Consider the following 18,102-nt stretch of genomic DNA (forward strand, 5'->3'; position numbering starts at 1 on the left):
TGTTTGTGTCAGAGGCCATAATTCGCCGACGTTTGGCAAGGATCTCCGGTACAAGCCCGACAAAATGAGGAGAAGGAAATTGCCTACCAACACCATCTTTTCAATACCGTTTACTAATTTCTGGCCCCTCTGGACGAATTTATCGTCCCTGACTCAATCCCAAGACCGAGAACAGGACTTTCTCTCGGCCACAGATAACAGCATCGTTAACGGTGCTTTATCTAAAAAGTTGTGGTGAATGGTAACGCGTTACTTTTTTTTTGGTAACGGTTTAAGCCCTGTCAAAGACTAAACTAATAATATCATCCATAGCTGGGTCCAAGGAAGATTCCTGTTTCAGAATTGATACCAAGTTCAACTCGCCTAATTGTTTTACTACTACAGAGCGAGTCCAATGCGTCGTTTCTGAATTTACAGAAAAGTGTTGGTCTAATTTGAAAAGATAATTATTAAATACTTTTCGGTCCAAGTACAAAGGTCGATGCTCAAGGTTAAATAGAAGATCTTCCTTGAAAATATCATTTACTCAACCGTTCATCGAATTGTATCCTCAACCCCATTGCAAGAAAACGTTCTTTTATGCTTGATTCATACGCGATCTCCTTGAGATTCTCCTTTTAAAACTAAAGCCGTTCACAACAGACACCTTTGGTCGTTCTAAAGTTGAAGTAGGTCGCCACCGACGAGTTTCTACAAAGAATGCCTATCTATTTATTGTAACATGCCCGGAAACTGCAACCATCCATACGAGACCAAGAGGAAAGCGGTAAACAGCTGTGATAAAAACAAAGTAGAAACCCGGCCGGCCTGGTGTATCGGCATGTGTATTCTTTCGTACAGGCACCAGCCGAAAACTCCTTTCCCTCTCATATTCAGCTTATGAAATAACTAAGGTGTTCTCTCCAAGTTGTGTAACTCTCAAAGGGCCCTCAGCCTTTCCCTGAGTATTTCAGCGAAAAAGTTGTCAGTTCCATTCCAACATTGCCACGATGTCAGTGAGAGGAAGCTTGTTTGCCTTGTGTCTTGTTCTCGGATTGGGATCCACTTGGGCCAAAGATAATGTCCTGGGCACAGAGTTGGAGATTTGTTCCATTGATCCCATGACAGGTTGGCACCGGGGTGGATATTGTCGGACTGATGACAATGATTTCGGCACTCATACCATGTGTTCAGTAATGACAGCCGAGGTACATTCAATTTTATGCCACTAGCCACTAAACCTACCATCTCAGTCCCTCATTCCACGAACACTATGCTATTTTCACTTTCAGTTCTTGGAATATACGAAAGCTCAAGGCAACGATTTGTCCAATCCGGCACCACAATACAACTTTCCGGGTTTAAAGCCCGGAGATAAATGGTGCATTTGTGCCTTGAGATGGCGAGAGGCCTTCAAAGCTGGAAAGGCCCCGAAGGTTGTATTGGAGTCTTCTGACGAGAAGACGCTACAATACAATACTCTGGACGAAATTCAGAGCAACAACGCCGCAAAGACATCCGGCCCATGAGGGTCAATGTGCATTTGGATGCTTGTCGTAATGCTTCTGGTAAAACAAGTTGTTTTTGAAACACTGATCATTTCGTAAGCCAAATAACCCGAATAAAAAGATCTAAATGCTGAACACTGAGCGTCTCATGTCAGTTGCTCAACTATGGAGGGTAGAATTGTGTTCCTCGTTCTCTGTGTCTCTGTGTGTTATGGGTACAACAGTTACAGCCGGAGTCAGAACAACATCTATTACCAAGATCTGCAGCCATGCTCGTTTAGTCCTTTAACGGGCTGGTTCCGAGATGGATACTGCCGAACCAACTATTGGGATCAAGGGGTTCACACTGTGTGTGCTACTATGACCCAAGAGGTGAGGCTATGATATTTCCTCCGGATATCTCTTAGTACTGTCGAGTGTATAAGACATGACGATATTCTGTCATTACAGAACATAAGTAAATGATGGTTCTCTGCCTTCCAATATCTTTACCCGGTACTAATGGGAAGCAAATATCAGGGTGACAAAATATGACATAAATGNATCAAGGTATTTTTACCTAGTGCTTGGGTCAGGAGTTCCATGTTTCCGTTCACCACGGGAATTCAATAAGTCAGGATCTTTCACCCCTGGCTGGTGGACGGAACACATGGCATTAGAGTCAATACTCCCATGTGAACACATTGTGTAAGGTTGACACCACCTTGGCTATGCAAAATCCATATTTTCAAAAGCTTGATCAATGAATGAAATACCTTTATACTAAAACTAGTGATCAACCCAGAATGGGACAAAATCAAAAATATGTATCGAAAATTTGTAAGTCTGATCTGATGAGAAGCAAACTCACAATAAAATTTTCAAAATTGGCGGTGCTTCCAAGTCTTTTCCATTCCATCAAAATAAAGTATATTTTTTGAGATATATTCCGGTAGCACTCGTCCAATCGACGGCCAATACACTTGTTTGGTTGTTTGGTTGTTTGTTAGGAGTCAGGCGACAGATTGATCATTGCGTTCCAATAAAGAGTGTCCCATCAAGAGATATTCCCGCAAGAGATCCAGTAACTCCCATAAGAATGATTCCTTGAGGAATCCAAGGAGCTGCTTTAGCGACCATTTGGGCATATGTGGCAAAGTCGGATTATGAAAACATGTCCATAGCCTTGTCATTAAACGTGGGCATTCAGCTAGTAAATGCCTGGGAGTCTCGACGTCCTCATGGCACAGCTTGCAACTTGGGTGGTTTTCGTCGTTTACGATATGTCGGTGTATTTGCAAGTTGCAATGACCTGTAATAAATTGGGTAAATTTGCAAAGTTCCGTCCTATAGGTAGTGCTTAGGGTTTTAGTGATTTCTGTAAATTTAGTTAGGGGAATAAATATTTTGGTTTGCCTACATGAGAGTGAACTACTCCAGTATTCAGACCATTGTCTGTTTATAGTTTTCTCATTTGTTTCTTTGCGAACGTTTTTGGAGACTGGAAGAAACGGTTCAGGGCCAAAACATACATGTGTAGCCCCTTGTTTCGCCAGATAATCTTCAATTTCGTTGCCTTTCAGCCAATAGTAGGCTTTAATCCATTGAATTCTCACTTTGTTTTTCTTGCTAAGGGTACCTTTACACTAGGATGGAAGTCCAGGTTTGAATCTCCAAGATTGAATCCCACGATTGTATCTTGGGGTTGAATCTTGAAGATCCATCTTATTCATCCATTTACACTAGAGGCGATTCAATCTTGTTGCCGAAAACAGCTAATCTACTAAATCAAGTATTAGATCTAGGTATGTTCTTTTTTCAAGCAATCTATTCACATTGTCGGTACATATGTTTGAGGAAGGACTTAGAATAAACTAATTAGTAGATCTTGTTGTCCTGTCTCCAAGCGTTGACTTTCACTGCTCTGGTTTCAAAATAGATCGACTTGATTTCCAGCACGTTAGCACAATTGTCCTTCGTTCACCCAACGAGTAGACAAGCTTGGGTCAGGAGTTCCATGTTTCCGTTCACCACGGTAATTCATTAAGTCAGGACCTTTCACCCCTGGCTGGTGGACGGAACACCATTCATGCCCGTATTTTCAAATAAGATCAAAGAGTCCAGTTGCAGGGGTTATATCTATGTTATCGCCATCCATTTGTATGATCAATTATATTCTCATTGCATTGTATCCCATAAATCCAATAAAGGTCTTTATCCAAATAAAAGGTCATTCGAAATGTTTTTTCAAACCAAACCAAACATCTGGGATTATTTTTTTTTTCGACGACTTCCTTACCACTGCTGGGATTGGAATATCAGTAGTTCAAGACGAGATATTTATTCATTTATTTATTTATATATATTATTTGATCGACAACGAGTTAGTGTCGGCTGATCTGGCTAACCCTTGAATATAAGGTTGATCAGGAATTTTCGTCAAAAACTTGTCCAAGTCTGACTTAAATCCTGCTACTGGATCAACGCCTACATATGACCTACGCATATTTGAAGGGAGCAAATTGAACAATGAAGGAGTCCGAGAAAATTAAAAAATTAAAATACTCATTGTACCTTAGAGTCTTTTATTGCTTAAAATATAAAAAACTGAATGAATTACCGCATACAGAGATGCGTACAGTAAGAATCTGGAGAATGAACAGCTGTGATGATAATGGACATCTTCAAGGACGAAATTTTGAAGCGAGATGGTCGTATGGACCCTTATTGTGAATGAAGATGACTTCGATCAACTATCCATTTTGGTGGCACAAAAAAAGGAATGGAGGGAGGTGCTGATGTGTTTTTGGCACGTTTCTTGGAGAGCTAGACTTAGGTTCAGACAAATGAAAGCTAGAAAGGCGACATCCCACATGCTGAAGTAGCTTTGCTCTTCACCTTCTTAAAGGCCACGTCCATCTCGGGTTCCGCCTAGGGCTGCAAAAGGGGATGGTGTTCTTTTGGCCAGCCCTGTAACCTTCTGCACTACAATTTCTCGGGCTGATGTAACACTCTCGGGCTGGTGGGACAATACCGATAAAGATATCAAAGTTCGGGACTTCCCATCAATAGTAGTGGTATGACTCTGCGCTCCTCAGAGGCTTTGGGCTCTTGTGGAGTGTTTCACTCCTCAGATTTCGATGGTACGATGTATGAGCTTGGAGCCTCTTCTCTTCTGAAAAGGACGGCGATTTAAATGCTGGCGACATTGTNACAGAACATAAGTAAATGATGGTTCTCTGCCTTCCAATATCTTTACCCGGTACTAATGGGAAGCAAATATCAGGGTGACAAAATATGACATAAATGTCATTTAAAGTCATTGAAGGGGCGACATTTAAATTAGGTTCAAGCCATTGAAGACATGAATAGGTCTGATCCTGCCCACCCAGAGGACGAAACAAAACTAAATTGCTTCATTTGTTTTTTTATTTGCTTATATCAAAGATTAGTTCATCAATGCGTTTTGGGTCGTGGGTATAATTGTTTTGTTTCTGAATGGATGTACAGTTTTAAGGCAGGGCTTAAGTGAAATATACTTTGTCCGTGGGCAAATAAAGCCAATACTAATGCAGACAACTAATATTACCTCTTAATCAAAATTTCTTTAAAAATGGAAGTACTCGAGATTTGCATATTATTATAGGGACAATTTCATTTCAGGCTGTTATTACTCTTTCAAAACCGTGTTCAATGATATTCGCCAATTAAAATAAATTTACATAAATGATGGTGGAATACTTGGGAGTTAGAGGTAACTGATCATCAGCAGTCATCCTGAGACGATGTCTGGCCTCGAATGGCCTTAAACCATTCCCCATCTGGCCTTGGCTCCAAAAAGCAACTTGATAACCATGGTGACAAGCACAAGCAGTAGAAAAGTAAAGCAAGAAACTCTAAAAAGCATCAGGATATCAGCTAATGGCAGCAAATTTCTTACCTTAAAGAGATTAAACAAGATTGATGCCTAACATTTTTCTAGCATCTTTCAAGTCAGACATCGACGTATTTTCAATTAGCATTCCAGATCAACTTTACATTCAAGGACTATCTCGGTTTGCCAACTCAAATTCGTTGGTAGACCTAATATCATATAAAGATTGAAAGGTAATAAATAGACGAATTATAACCTTTCATTTTAATGGTACTGAGGATTACAGTCCCTGTAGCGGTTAGAAAAGCCTGCGAAAAACCAAACAAAATATTGAATAGCCCTGTACAACGGTTACTATGAGCAAACTTAAAACACTTACCCAGTCTTACCCATCTTTTGCAGTTCTTGGACTACACAAAAGCCCAGGGTAATGATTTATCCACGCCTCGAGGCAGTTTTCCCGGCCTGAGACCAGGAAATGGATGGTGCCTTTGCGCTATGAGATGGCGCCAGGCTCTGAATGCCGGAAAAGCTCCTCTGGTCAAACTCAATGCGACGCACAAGAAATCATTGTGGTATAACTCCTTGGAAGATCTGGAAGCTCACAGCGACCAAGCTGTGAGGCCATAAAATAAATATATACTACTTACGAATACGATACATTCAAACGCAATAAGAATCAACGTTTGGTTAACATCACATTGCACTATTTTATTTCATGGAATGGCCCTTTCCCCAGCCACCAAACTTTGAACAAATGACATGTCCAAAGAGAAACAAACTTTTATGTTTGTTGCCTTTTCCATTGTAATGCTCATTCAACAGAATTAATACTAATCATTTGGCCCGGCCAAAACTTGCAGATAAGTATGGTCTTTATTGACAGCAAATTTGCAAATAAACGTTCCAAAACATAAGCATCGGCGACTCTTTCTGAAAGGATGTAAGAGCCATTTTTTGCCATCCGTATCAATCAGTGTGTAGATGAAAAGGAAAGTTCTGTCATAACATCTACTAGTGATGGGATCAAAACAAATTTCAAATTCAAGGTTGCCAGAAAACGTGGAAAGTGAAAGCACCCGCCTATTCCATCATAACGCAAAAAGTTATGTTTGAGCAAAAAGCAAAGATAATGGAGGTAAAGATGTTGAGCAGGTCTCATCTATGAAAGATTTAGGTGTAGTCCTCCAAAATAATGGAAAGTTCGATGAGCATATCCAGTTGAAAGTTGGTAAAGCTTTTCAAATGTGTGGTTGGATATATCGCTGTACAAGTCGATTGTGCAGCCCGAATCTTGAATATGCTTCACCCATTTGGCTCCAATGAGTTCAGCAGGCTAGCAAAAAGGTGAAACCAAGTCCAAAGGATGTTTACTAGAATATTCACAGGAGTGACAGAGAGCTGGTCGTATTGGGATGAGACTAGAAAAGTTGGGACTCTATGTGTTCAGAGAAGGTACGAAAGGTATCTGATATTCGCTACGTTTTCAAAAGTATCCATGAGCTTTGTCCCAACCAGGGTTTAGGGTCAATTCTAGTGACCGTAGGACGCTTTAATGTGCGTATTTGAGAGCAACCTTCAAGCTTCGAGAATCCAGGCTAGTTCGAACAATTGAAGGTCACATTCCTCTTCTTTCTCGGGTCCTTCATTGTTAATTTGCTTCCCTCTAATATCCGTAAGTACGTAGGCCTTGTTTGATCCGGTAGCATTTCTCAAGTCAGACTTGGAAAACAAAATTTTTAGATAGCATTCCAGATCAACCTACATTCAAGATTTAGGCTCGGTCTGCCAAATCTCAAATTGCTCGTTGGTAGACCAAATATCATATAAAAATTGAAAGTAATAAAATAGATGAACTATAACCTTCTAATTTTAATAGTTAATGGGGATTACATTCCCTGGTAGCGTTAGAAAGCCCTGAAAAACCAAACCAAAAAAGTTGCATTGCCCCCCGAGTGAGGAAATTAAAAGCTATTTACAGTAAAGAGAGCAGTGAAAGAAACAAGGTTTGCTTAATTAAATCCTCCTTCTTCTTTTTCCTTTTTTTCCCTCTCCCTTTTTTCATTTTCCATTAAATCTGTCTGTGTAAAATAATATAGGCGAATACCTGTTTTCTTCTGCTCTCTTTACTGTAAATAAGCTTTTTATTTCCTTCACTCGGGGGCATGCAACTTTTTTGGTTTGTTTTTCACGGGCTTTTCTAACCGCTACAGGGAATGTAATCCCCATTACTATTAAAATAGAAGGTTATAGTTCATCTATTTATTACCTTTCAATTTTTATATGAATTTGGGTCTACTCAACGAATTTGAGTTGGCAGACCGAGCTAATCCTTGAATGTAGGGTGATCTGGAATGCTATCTTAAAAATTTGTCCAAGTCTGACTTGAAAGATGCTACCGGATCAACAAGCCTACGTATTTCCTTACGGATATTAAGAGGGAAGCAAATTAAACAATGAAGGAGCCCGAGAAAGAAGAGATTGTGGACTTCATTGTTCGAACTAGCCTGGATTCTCGAAGGCTTGAAGGTGCTCTCAATACGCACATTAAGCGTCTACGGTCACTAGAATTGACCCTAAACCCTGGGTTGGGAAAAGCTCATGGATACTTTTGAAAACGTACAATATCAGATACCTTTCGTACCTCTTTGAACACAATACAGTCCCAACTTTTCTAGTCTCTCCCAATACGACAGCTCTCTCACTCCTGTGATATCCTAGTGAAACATCTTTGGACTTGTTCAACCTTTTGCTAGCCTGCTGAACTCATTGGAGCCCAAATGGTGAAGCATATTCAAGATTCGGCTGCACAATCGACTTGTACATGCGATATATCCAACCACACATTTGAAAAGCTTTACCAACTTTCAACTGGATATGCTCATCGAACTTTCCATTATTTTGGAGGACTACACCTAAATCTTTCATAGATGAGACTGCTCAACATCTTTACCTCCATTATCTTTGCTTTTTGCTCAAACATAACTTTTTGCGTTATGATGGAATAGGCGGGTGCTTTCACTTTCCACGTTTTTCTGGCAACCTTGAATTTGAAATTGTTTTGATCCCATCACTAGTAGATGTTATGACAGAACTTTCCTTTTCATCTACACACTGATTGATTCGGATGGCAAAAAATGGCTCTTACATCCTTTCAGAAAGAGTCGCCGATGCTTATGTTTTGGAAGCGTTTATTTGCAAATTTGCTGTCAATAAAGACCATACTTATCTGCAAGTTTTGGCCGGGCCAAATGATTAGTATTAATTCTGTTGAATGAGCATTACAATGGAAAAGGCAACAAACATAAAAGTTTGTTTCTCTTTGGACATGTCATTTGTTCAAAGTTTGGTGGCTGGGGAAAGGGCCATTCCATGAAATAAAATTGGCAATGTGATGTTAACCCAAACGTTGATTCTTATTGCGTTTGAATGTATCGTATTCGTAAGTAGTATATATTTATTTTATGGCCTCACAGCTTGGTCGCTGTGAGCTTCCAGATCTTCCAAGGAGTATATACCACAATGATTTCTTGTGCGTCGCATTGAGTTTGACCAGAGGAGCTTTTCCGGCATTCAGAGCCTGGCGCCATCTCATAGCGCAAAGGCACCATCCATTTCCTGGTCTCAGGCGGGAAAACTGCCTCGAGGCGTGGATAAATCATTACCCTGGCTTTTGTGTAGTCCAAGAACTGCAAAAGATGGGTAAGACTGGGTAAGTGTTTTTAAGTTTGCTCATAGTAACCGTTGTACAGGGCTATTCAATATTTTGTTTGGTTTTTCGCAGGCTTTTCTAACCGCTACAGGGACTGTAATCCTCAGTACCATTAAAATGAAAGGTTATAATTCGTCTATTTATTACCTTTCAATCTTTATATGATATTAGGTCTTACCAACGAATGTGTGTGCCAAACCGAGATAGTCCTTGAATGTAAAGTTGATCTGGAATGCTAATTGAAAATACGTCGATGTCTGACTTGAAAGATGCTAGAAAATGTTAGGCATCAATCTTGTTTAATCTCTTTAAGGTAAGAAATTTGCTGCCCATTAGCTGATATCCTGATGCTTTTTAGAGTTTTCTGCTTACTTTTTCTACTGCTTGTGCTTGTCACCATGGTTATCAAGTTGCTTTTTGGAGCCAAGGCCAGATGGGGAATGGTTTAAGGCCATTCGAGGCCAGACATCGTCTCAGGATGACTGCGCTGATGATCAGTTACCTCTAACTCCAAGTATTCCACCATCATTTTTATGTAAATTTATTTTAATTGGCGAATATCATTGAACACGGTTTTTGAAAGAGTAATAACAGCTGAAATGAAATTGTCCCTATAATAATATGCAAATCTCGAGTACTTCCATTTTTAAAGAAATTTTGATTAAGAGGTAATATTAGTTGTCTGCATTAGTATTGGCTTTATTTGCCCACGGACAAAGTATATTTCACTTAAGCCCTGCCTTAAAACTGTACATCCATTCAGAAACAAAACAATTATACCCACGACCCAAAAACGCATTGATGAACTAATCTTTGATATAAGCAAATAAAAAAACAAATGAAGCAATTTAGTTTTGTTTCGTCCTCTGGGTGGGCAGGATCAGACCTATTCATGTCTTCAATGGCTTGAACCTAATTTAAATGTCGCCCCTTCAATGACTTTAAATGACATTTATGTCATATTTTGTCACCCTGATATTTGCTTCCCATTAGTACCGGGTAAAGATATTGGAAGGCAGAGAACCATCATTTACTTATGTTCTGTAATGACAGAATATCGTCATGTCTTTATTACACTCGACAGTACTAAGAGATATCCGGAGGAAATATCATAGCCTCACCTCTTGGGTCATAGTAGCACACACAGTGTGAACCCCTTGATCCCAATAGTTGGTTCGGCAGTATCCATCTCGGAACCAGCCCGTTAAAGGACTAAACGAGCATGGCTGCAGATCTTGGTAATAGATGTTGTTCTGACTCCGGCTGTAACTGTTGTACCCATAACACACAGAGACACAGAGAACGAGGAACACATTCTACCCTCCATAGTGGAGCAACTGACATGAGACGCTCAGTGTTCAGCATTTAGACTTTTTTATTCGGGTTATTTGGCTTACGAAATGATCAGTGTTTCAAAAACAACTTGTTTTACCAGAAGCATTACGACAAGCATCCAAATGCACATTGACCCTCATGGCCGGATGTCTTTGCGGCGTTGTTGCTCTGAATTTCGTCCAGAGTATTGTATTGTAGCGTCTTTTCGTCAGAAGACTCCAATACAACCTTGGGGCCTTTCCAGCTTTGAAGGCTCTCGCCATCTCAAGGCACAAATGCACCATTTATCTCGGGCTTTAAACCCGGAAAGTTGTATTGTGTGCCGGATTGGACAAATCGTTGCTTGAGCTTTCGTATATTCCAAGAACTGAAAGTGAAAATAGCATAGTGTTCGTGGAATGAGGACTGAGATGGTAGGTTTAGTGGCTAGTGGCATTAAATTGAATGTACCTCGGCTTGTTCATTACTGAACACATGGTATGAGATGCCGAAATCATTGTCATCAGTCCGACAATATCCACCCCGGTGCCAACCTGTCATGGGATCAATGGAACAAATCTCCAACTCTGTTGCCCAGGACATTATCTTTGCCCAGTGGATCCCAATCGAGAACAAGACACAAGGCAAACAAGCTTCCTCTCACTGACATCGTGCAATGTTGGAATGGAACTGACAACTTTTTCGCTGAAATACTCAGGGAAGGCTGAGGGCCCTTTGAGAGTTACACAACTTGGAGAGAACACCTTAGTTATTTCATAAGCTGAATTGAGAGGGAAAGGAGTTTTCGGCTGGTGCCTGTACGAAAGAATTACACATGCCGATACACCAGGCCGGCCGGGTTTCTACTTTGTTTTTATCACAGCTGTTTACCCTTTCCTTCTTGTCTTCGTATGGATGGTTGCAGTTTCCGGGCATGTTACAATAAATAGATAGGCATCTTTTGTAGAAACTCGTCGGTGGCGACCTACTTCAACTTTAGAACGACCAAAGGTGTCTGTTGTGAACGGCTTTAGTTTTAAAAGGAGAATCTCAAGGAGATCGCGTATGAATCAAGCATAAAAGACGTTTTCTTGCAATGGGGTTGAGGATACAATTCGATGAACGGTTGAGTAAATGATATTTTCAAGGAAGATCTTCTAATTTAACCTTGAGCATCGACCTTTGTACTTGGACCGAAAAGTATTTAATAAATTATCTTTTCAAATTTGACCAACACTTTTCTGTAAATTCAGAAACGACGCATTGGACTTCGCTCTGTAGTAGTAAAACAATTAGGCGAGTTGAACTTTGTATCAATCTGAAACAAGGAATCTTCTTGACCCAGCTATGGATGATATTATTAGTTTAGTCTTTGACAGGGCTTAAACCTTACAAAAAAAAAGTAACGCGTTACCATTCACCACAACTTTTTAGAAAAGCACCGTTAACGATGCGTTATCTGTGGCCGAGAGAAAAGTCCTGTTCTCGGTCTTGGGATTGAGTCAGGGACGATAAATTCGTCCAGAGGGCCAGAAAATTAGTAAACGGTATTGAAAAGATGGTGTTGGTAAGGCAATTCCTTCTCCCAATTTTGTCGGGCTTGTACCGGAGATCCTTGCCAAACGTCGGGCGAATTATGGCCTCTGACACAAACAATTTTCTTGCCATGGCCCTCTATGGACGAAATGATCGTCCCTAACTAAATCCCATGACCAAAAATGGGACTTGCTCTCGGTCACAGCTTTTGCAGTCATGTCTAGGGTCAACGAGAGCCTGTCTAAAATTTCGTAGGGTCCTCTCAGGCACTTTTTAGGCCCTGGCAATCTCGACATTTTCATGTTGTTGCGTGGATCATCCGTTTTTCCATTGTTTTCGGAAAGACGAATTGTGTATTCTCTCTAGAAATTTCGGCATTGTACACAAAATATATTGTGATACCTCGAGACAAATTTCAGGGCTACAGCCTGAATAGGTGAGTTATGACAACCATTTTAAAGCACGCAAATTTGACAGACTCAAGGTGTTTGTACTCCCTACGAATATTTCATGGGAGCACATTAAGCTATGAAGGAGTCCGAGAAAGCAGAAAAGAGGACTCATGGTTCGAACTACCTTGGATTTTCGAGGGCTTGAAGGTGCTCTCAATACGCACATTAAGCCTCTAAGGTCACTGCAATTGGCCCTAGATCCTGGTTTGGGACAAAGCTCATAATGCTTTTTGAAAGCATTTCAGATACCTTTCGTACCTTCTCTGAATACTGTACAGCCCCAACCTTACTAGCCTCTCCAATACGAGAGCTCTTCTCATATCCTCAATGTTCCTTGTTAAAACATCTTTGACCTGCTTGAGCTTCTTTGAAAACCCACTGAACACATTGGCCCAAATGGGTGAAGCATATTCAAGATGAGCTGAACAATCGACTTGCACCGAGTTAGCATCGTGATTACTATCTCTGGACCTAACGTGCGATATATCCAACACATGTTTAAAATGCTTACCAACTTTCAACTGATATGCTCATCGACTTTGCATTATCTGTGGAGGACTACACCTAAATCCTTCATGGATGAGACCTGCTCAATGTCCTTACCTTCATCATCTAATAATGGAGTGTTTAATGGTGTCCGATCCCAAAGGTCATTGACCGGAATTTTCATTTCATTTCAATGCATATTGCTGTTATGATCGTTAGAATTGAATTTGATTAACTTTCGCCCTAAAGGCTTCAAAAGAGATGTCAAAGTTATGTTAATCACCCGTCTAGTTTTAATCTTCATCTTACTCTTGTGAGTTACATAAACCTTGGAAAAAATGCTTTGAAACAAGCCCCATTTCAAATAAGATTGAGTCAAAGTTTTTTTTAAAATTTTATTAAACACATCTGAAAAAGGAATTTACAGTTACTCCACCCAAAGCAGGTTGATTGGGGCAGAATATGCTCATAATCCATAAGTCCGTGTCCACGCTTGTGTCTTTTTATTTGACCACAGCTCTGCCACTTGTGAAAAAAATAAATTTGTGTTATACAAGCCAAAATAATGGGACGATCTAGATTTCCGAGTCTCTCAATCGGAAAGTTGCCATTCTTATCCGGTATTCTTACACTCTGTCTGTGCCCTCCTAATTGCTATCCAACAAAACGGGTTCGGTTAGTCTCGGAAAACCTCGAAAGCGGCTTCACTCCCCTGAACCCAAGACACACACCCACAAAAAAACGTCCAATGAACGAAAGGCGCAAAGTCGGTCTTTCAGAGCTTTTTTTCGCATCGACAATCTCGGTAATCTCGTTCGTGGGTGTGAATGAAGTGCACTACTACTTAGTGAACTCCGGATGAAAGCCATGTCGATCTCTAAGAGATCGTCTTGAAGATGTAACAACCATTCTAAGTTTGGGGAGATCATTTTATCTCCAGTGTTTCTTACAGAGTGCTAATTTTGAAGATCACATTTTGGAGTGGAACAGGACATTAGTTTTGTCAATCCTGGAAAGAGAGCGAGAAACAATGATAGGTAAGGCTATACTTCCTTGTCAGAACAAATAACTATTTTCTGCGGATATTCGTTTTGAAAGAGGAGGGGGAATTGGACGACGGTATTTTTAATTGCGAAAAGCTTTTATGACGCTCTTAACCCGGGTTTTATGGACCGTGTAATAGAATGTGAAATGGGTGAGACTAAAATAGGAGTTTAAAACGAAGAAGAAATGATGTGAATGCTCAAGGATTTGTTACCGTCCCTAAACGGAGGAATCAAGTTACGTAAATGAGCAAATCATTATTTCACTCGATAAGAATTGACCGTTTTTAGAACACAAGCTATCCTTCTACCCAACAAGATGGGTTTCCTCGAGTTCTGGATCTTTGGGGTCGTGGAAACTATTTGCGAGCTGTCTCTTTTTGTTTGCAGCCTAATGAAGTCGCATAGTCATGGCTCAATTTCGTTAAGTTCCTCCAATAGTAGTCTCAGAGGTGGTGGAAGTTGATCGAAAATACAGCACTTTATCCACATCCTCCAAAATGGTCAGCACTACGACCATCAGCACCATTGCAGTCCAGAAGTGGATCCACTCGAATATCATTGCCATCTTGCGAGGCTGGCTTACACATCACAATCAAGGTAAATACAAGAATTAAGGGAAATAGTTTATTCGATTTGTCGCCCTTTGTCGTATTTCATTAACGTTCAATATTGTTTGCCCCACTAAAACTTTAACAGACAATTTTAGAGATATTACATTGGCATCAGAAGTGTACAATCAATAATTAGACTCCAGCAAAATATGTTGTCTTCCCGTCGAGCATAAAGTGTAGAAGTCTTGTAGCTCGGAGCATAGACCACTGAAATTATGGACGTACCTCGACCAAGCTAGTCATAACAAAAAGCCAATTCCAGCCGCAATTGCCTTTAGGCTGTCTGTTATATAAATTATATAACTTTGGTCCGATTTGTTAGTCAAGATATTCAGGCTGCCAAGCATACGTAGAAAATTGCGTTTCATTGAGCTTCAAAGAAGCTATGGAAAAGACGAACCTGCAACATGACAAAGACTAAAGGATGCAGCCTTGATGACTAGTCTTGATCATCGAGATACGTCCATAATTTTCAGGTGTTTATGCTCGGATGTACGAAGAGTTGACTGAGGCATTGGAAAGAAAATCCGGTTAGTCCAACCCTCTCGAATTTCTACCCGACATACGAAAACTATTTTTGTCGGAGGCTAAATTATAATCATTATAACAGTGTGTGTCCATGTTGTTGGGTTAAAACCATACTCTTGAGCCGGACAGCTTTTAATTCTTTTACAATATCTAAAATATCATTTGATTTGGCTCAGAAAAAGACTACATTACGTACAGCATTGAATTTGATGAGTTTAGAAATTTTCGACAGATTCTATTGATGCCTTTGAAGAAACTGGAAAACTGATTACGAGATGTGTGAATCCTGCTAAGGCCTATCAGTTTCGTTTTCTAAACCAGTATTTAGCATAACTGTCTTGCGTTTGTTTACCCCTTCAACTAATTTGAATGAAAAAGAGCAGATTAAGCTTACCTGTCTTGGCTTTCTTAACAACAGTCAAAATAATGACTAATTTGACATGTCTTAGAACCAACCAATTGGGAACAAAAAGAGTGAAACTATTCCTTTGGCCTTCTGAAAACAATGGAATCTTTTCTTTTAGATCCTGGATATGCAGCCGGGAATTGCTTACATGGAACAGTTTTGGCGATGCAGCGAGAACTTCAGATGGCACATAATGAAGTTATTAAGACGTCTTCAAAGGCAAGCAAGTCCAGTGGAGGATCTCTTGAGACAAGCACGGCAAAGAGTCTTATGAAGACAAGCACAGCATGATTAGCAATCAAAAACCCCGAGCACGAGGTCGGTAACAGCCATGCGCTCGATACTCATTGGGTCAAGATGCAATATGGAGGCCGCCCGGTCAATTGCGACAAATAGCGAAGATGATTTTAGACCAGAACTACATGTTTCAAGGACTTTTCCAAGACTATCGTGAAGTTAACAATACGACCTGGAACATTTATGCATCAACAAAAGATATCCCGAAGATTCATTTGGATCCGCTCGAGGTAGCCATAAAAGCCTGACCAAAGCAAGAGGGACCAATGCTTAGAATCTTCTGTTTATGCTATTGTCAGAAGGCGACACTCTCCCTTGATATGCTCCAGAGTGTAGGACGATATCTATCATTGGACTTCCAGAACAAAAATTCATGCAGGAACTCCTTTTTGGCACGAGATTGACAGGTGAGGGTCTACTAATTTTTCAAAGAAAGATAATTTTTGAATTAATAAAAGTCAAAGAAGAGAATTCTTTGGTTTATTCGTTATTGAAATATAATATTACCAAGAAAGAGAACGAAATACATTTTAACATTTGGATACACAGAAAACACGAACTAAGGCTTTTGGTCTTAGAATATCATTATTCAAATTCACGTGCAAAGACTGTGTGCTTAGAGTTGTAGCAGGGCGCAACGGAGTTCTCCTCTCTTGAAAATAAAAATATCAATCGTTAAACAAAATTTCTTTTACAGAGGTTTCATTACCATAGCCAAAGATCTGTTCAATTTTCATTCCATGGAAAATTGAGTAACTTTGTCTCAGTTTTCAAATTCAAGTAGTGACTAATTATTGGTAGGTGCTATCGGAAATTCCTCAAAAATCACTGGCTCTTGGAAATATGTCTTCTTTTCACGACAGGCAATGGCGAAACTCAATCTATCAAACGATTTGAATGAAAAAATTAAGCCAACAATTATGTTCCAAGGCACACTTTCTGTTTCCAGGTTGAACTTTGGGCTCGAAGAACTCCATGACAGGGTGTGGCCGTAACAAATCATCTTTGATGTCGCTTCGAAGCATTAGACAGCAATTAGATCTGTGAGAGTGGGATTCAGACCTAGCCCAACTTGACGGAGCTAATTCGCGGAAAAGAGCTCGCATTATCGTTGCACAAGAATCTAGGATGTTCCACGTCAACCTGTGATGAGCTCATCCGAACAAACCATGTCGAGCAGAACGAGGCTCAGCACATTTTTGAATCCGTTGTCTGGAGGTGGTGTCCAATGGAAACACGCGATGGAGGCATCTGCCTCAGGCTTATAAGCTCGTGGAACAGCCGAAGCTTACCAAGCAAACAATTGGACACCGACTTGGCTTACTAAGCGTGCTTCAGGGTTTTTTCAAAATCTCAGTGCCCCATTATCACATGGACCACTGGAACTCCAATCCGGAACGTGGACCCATTAAAGCATTCTCGGAGCGCTCTCGACACGCTCGAGTCAATTTACGACACTCTCGATGAATCCCATTGAGACTGTTGTTAAAAGACGAAATGATATCATCTATCCAAGCTCACAGTTCGAGGCACGACAGGGATAAGCCATCTTTGGAACAAATTAAAGTCGAGGGCATCCAATTTAAAGACAATGTGTAATTCTCAAATTCTCAAGGTCATTCGTGGAGGAGAAGCTCTCAAGAGTTTCGTCGCAAAACTCGAGGAATTGTGATGCCTGGATCAAGGATGTTGTACAGACATCCGAGACGAATAGCAACATGGAACAAGTTGGGACACATCATTTCTTCCTAGAGAATCACAAGGACTTGGTCAATAAGATTCCCACATGAAGACTTTTGAATTGGAAGGCTTACGAGGCGCTCTAAAAACAATCGCCAATCAGTGCCTCCAACGGGAGACAAAGCTGTCGAGAGAGGATGGATCGATGTAACGAGGACTCTTTCACAAACCCTGATGCAGGTCATTAGTCAACGACTGACGATTGCCGAGAAATTCGTAAATTCCAAAAGAGTTTCGAGCAAGGGATAATGAAATGTTCAAACATGGAGCAAGAGTTCCGAGAATAAATAACCAGGCGATCGGATGCTCTTCGAATCCTCTTGGATTCTTCATTTACGCAGCTCCATACTCAAATATCGAACTGGGGCGGAATATTCATTCCAGGATTTGGTCATGTAAAACGAGCACGTCTGGACAAAAATGCCACCATCAGCTTCCGTCCAAGATGCGACTCAGCTTCTCAGCGAACGCAATGCCTTCTGGGAACCATTGAATAGCTGGACATCCAGCCAAAGAGGACAGTTATTGGAAGAGGAATGGCCATGATCCATAATGAAAAACGCCAATCCATGGAATCTCCAATCGTATCGACCACGAGCTTTTCCCGCTGATTAGCGGGGATCTTAATCGCCCT

At 40.5% G+C, this 18,102-nt stretch overlaps 1 protein-coding gene across 2 annotated transcripts; it reads left to right on the plus strand.

Annotated features, from left to right (window-relative positions):
• Nucleotides 1-832: 832 nt before the first annotated feature.
• LOC131889069 (uncharacterized) lies at nt 833-6,039 on the plus strand. Of its 2 annotated transcripts, XM_059238067.1 has the most exons (3): nt 833-1,187; nt 1,272-1,859; nt 5,743-6,039. In XM_059238067.1, exons 2-3 carry the CDS (start codon nt 1,653-1,655, stop codon nt 5,968-5,970), a joined length of 435 nt encoding a protein of 144 aa, XP_059094050.1. In that variant the 5' UTR covers nt 833-1,187; nt 1,272-1,652; the 3' UTR covers nt 5,971-6,039. The 2 variants fall into 2 exon arrangements, with proteins under 2 accessions (XP_059094050.1, XP_059094049.1); XM_059238066.1 differs by lacking the exon at nt 5,743-6,039 and having other exon boundaries at nt 855-1,187; nt 1,272-1,622.
• Nucleotides 6,040-18,102: the final 12,063 nt, after the last annotated feature.

The sequence above is a fragment of the Tigriopus californicus genome, chromosome 10 (assembly GCF_007210705.1).
Source record: "Tigriopus californicus strain San Diego chromosome 10, Tcal_SD_v2.1, whole genome shotgun sequence".
NCBI lineage: Eukaryota > Metazoa > Arthropoda > Copepoda > Harpacticoida > Harpacticidae > Tigriopus > Tigriopus californicus.

What these genes read in the sequence shown, in the direction of transcription:
- LOC131889069 (XM_059238067.1), top strand. Translation starts at nt 1,653, where the DNA reads ATGGAGGGTAGAATTGTGTTCCTCGTTCTCTGTGTCTCTGTGTGTTAT. An exon ending in GTGCTACTATGACCCAAGAG is followed by an intron (nt 1,860 to 5,742) that starts GTGAGGCTATGA and finishes CATCTTTTGCAG; the next exon opens with TTCTTGGACTACACAAAAGC.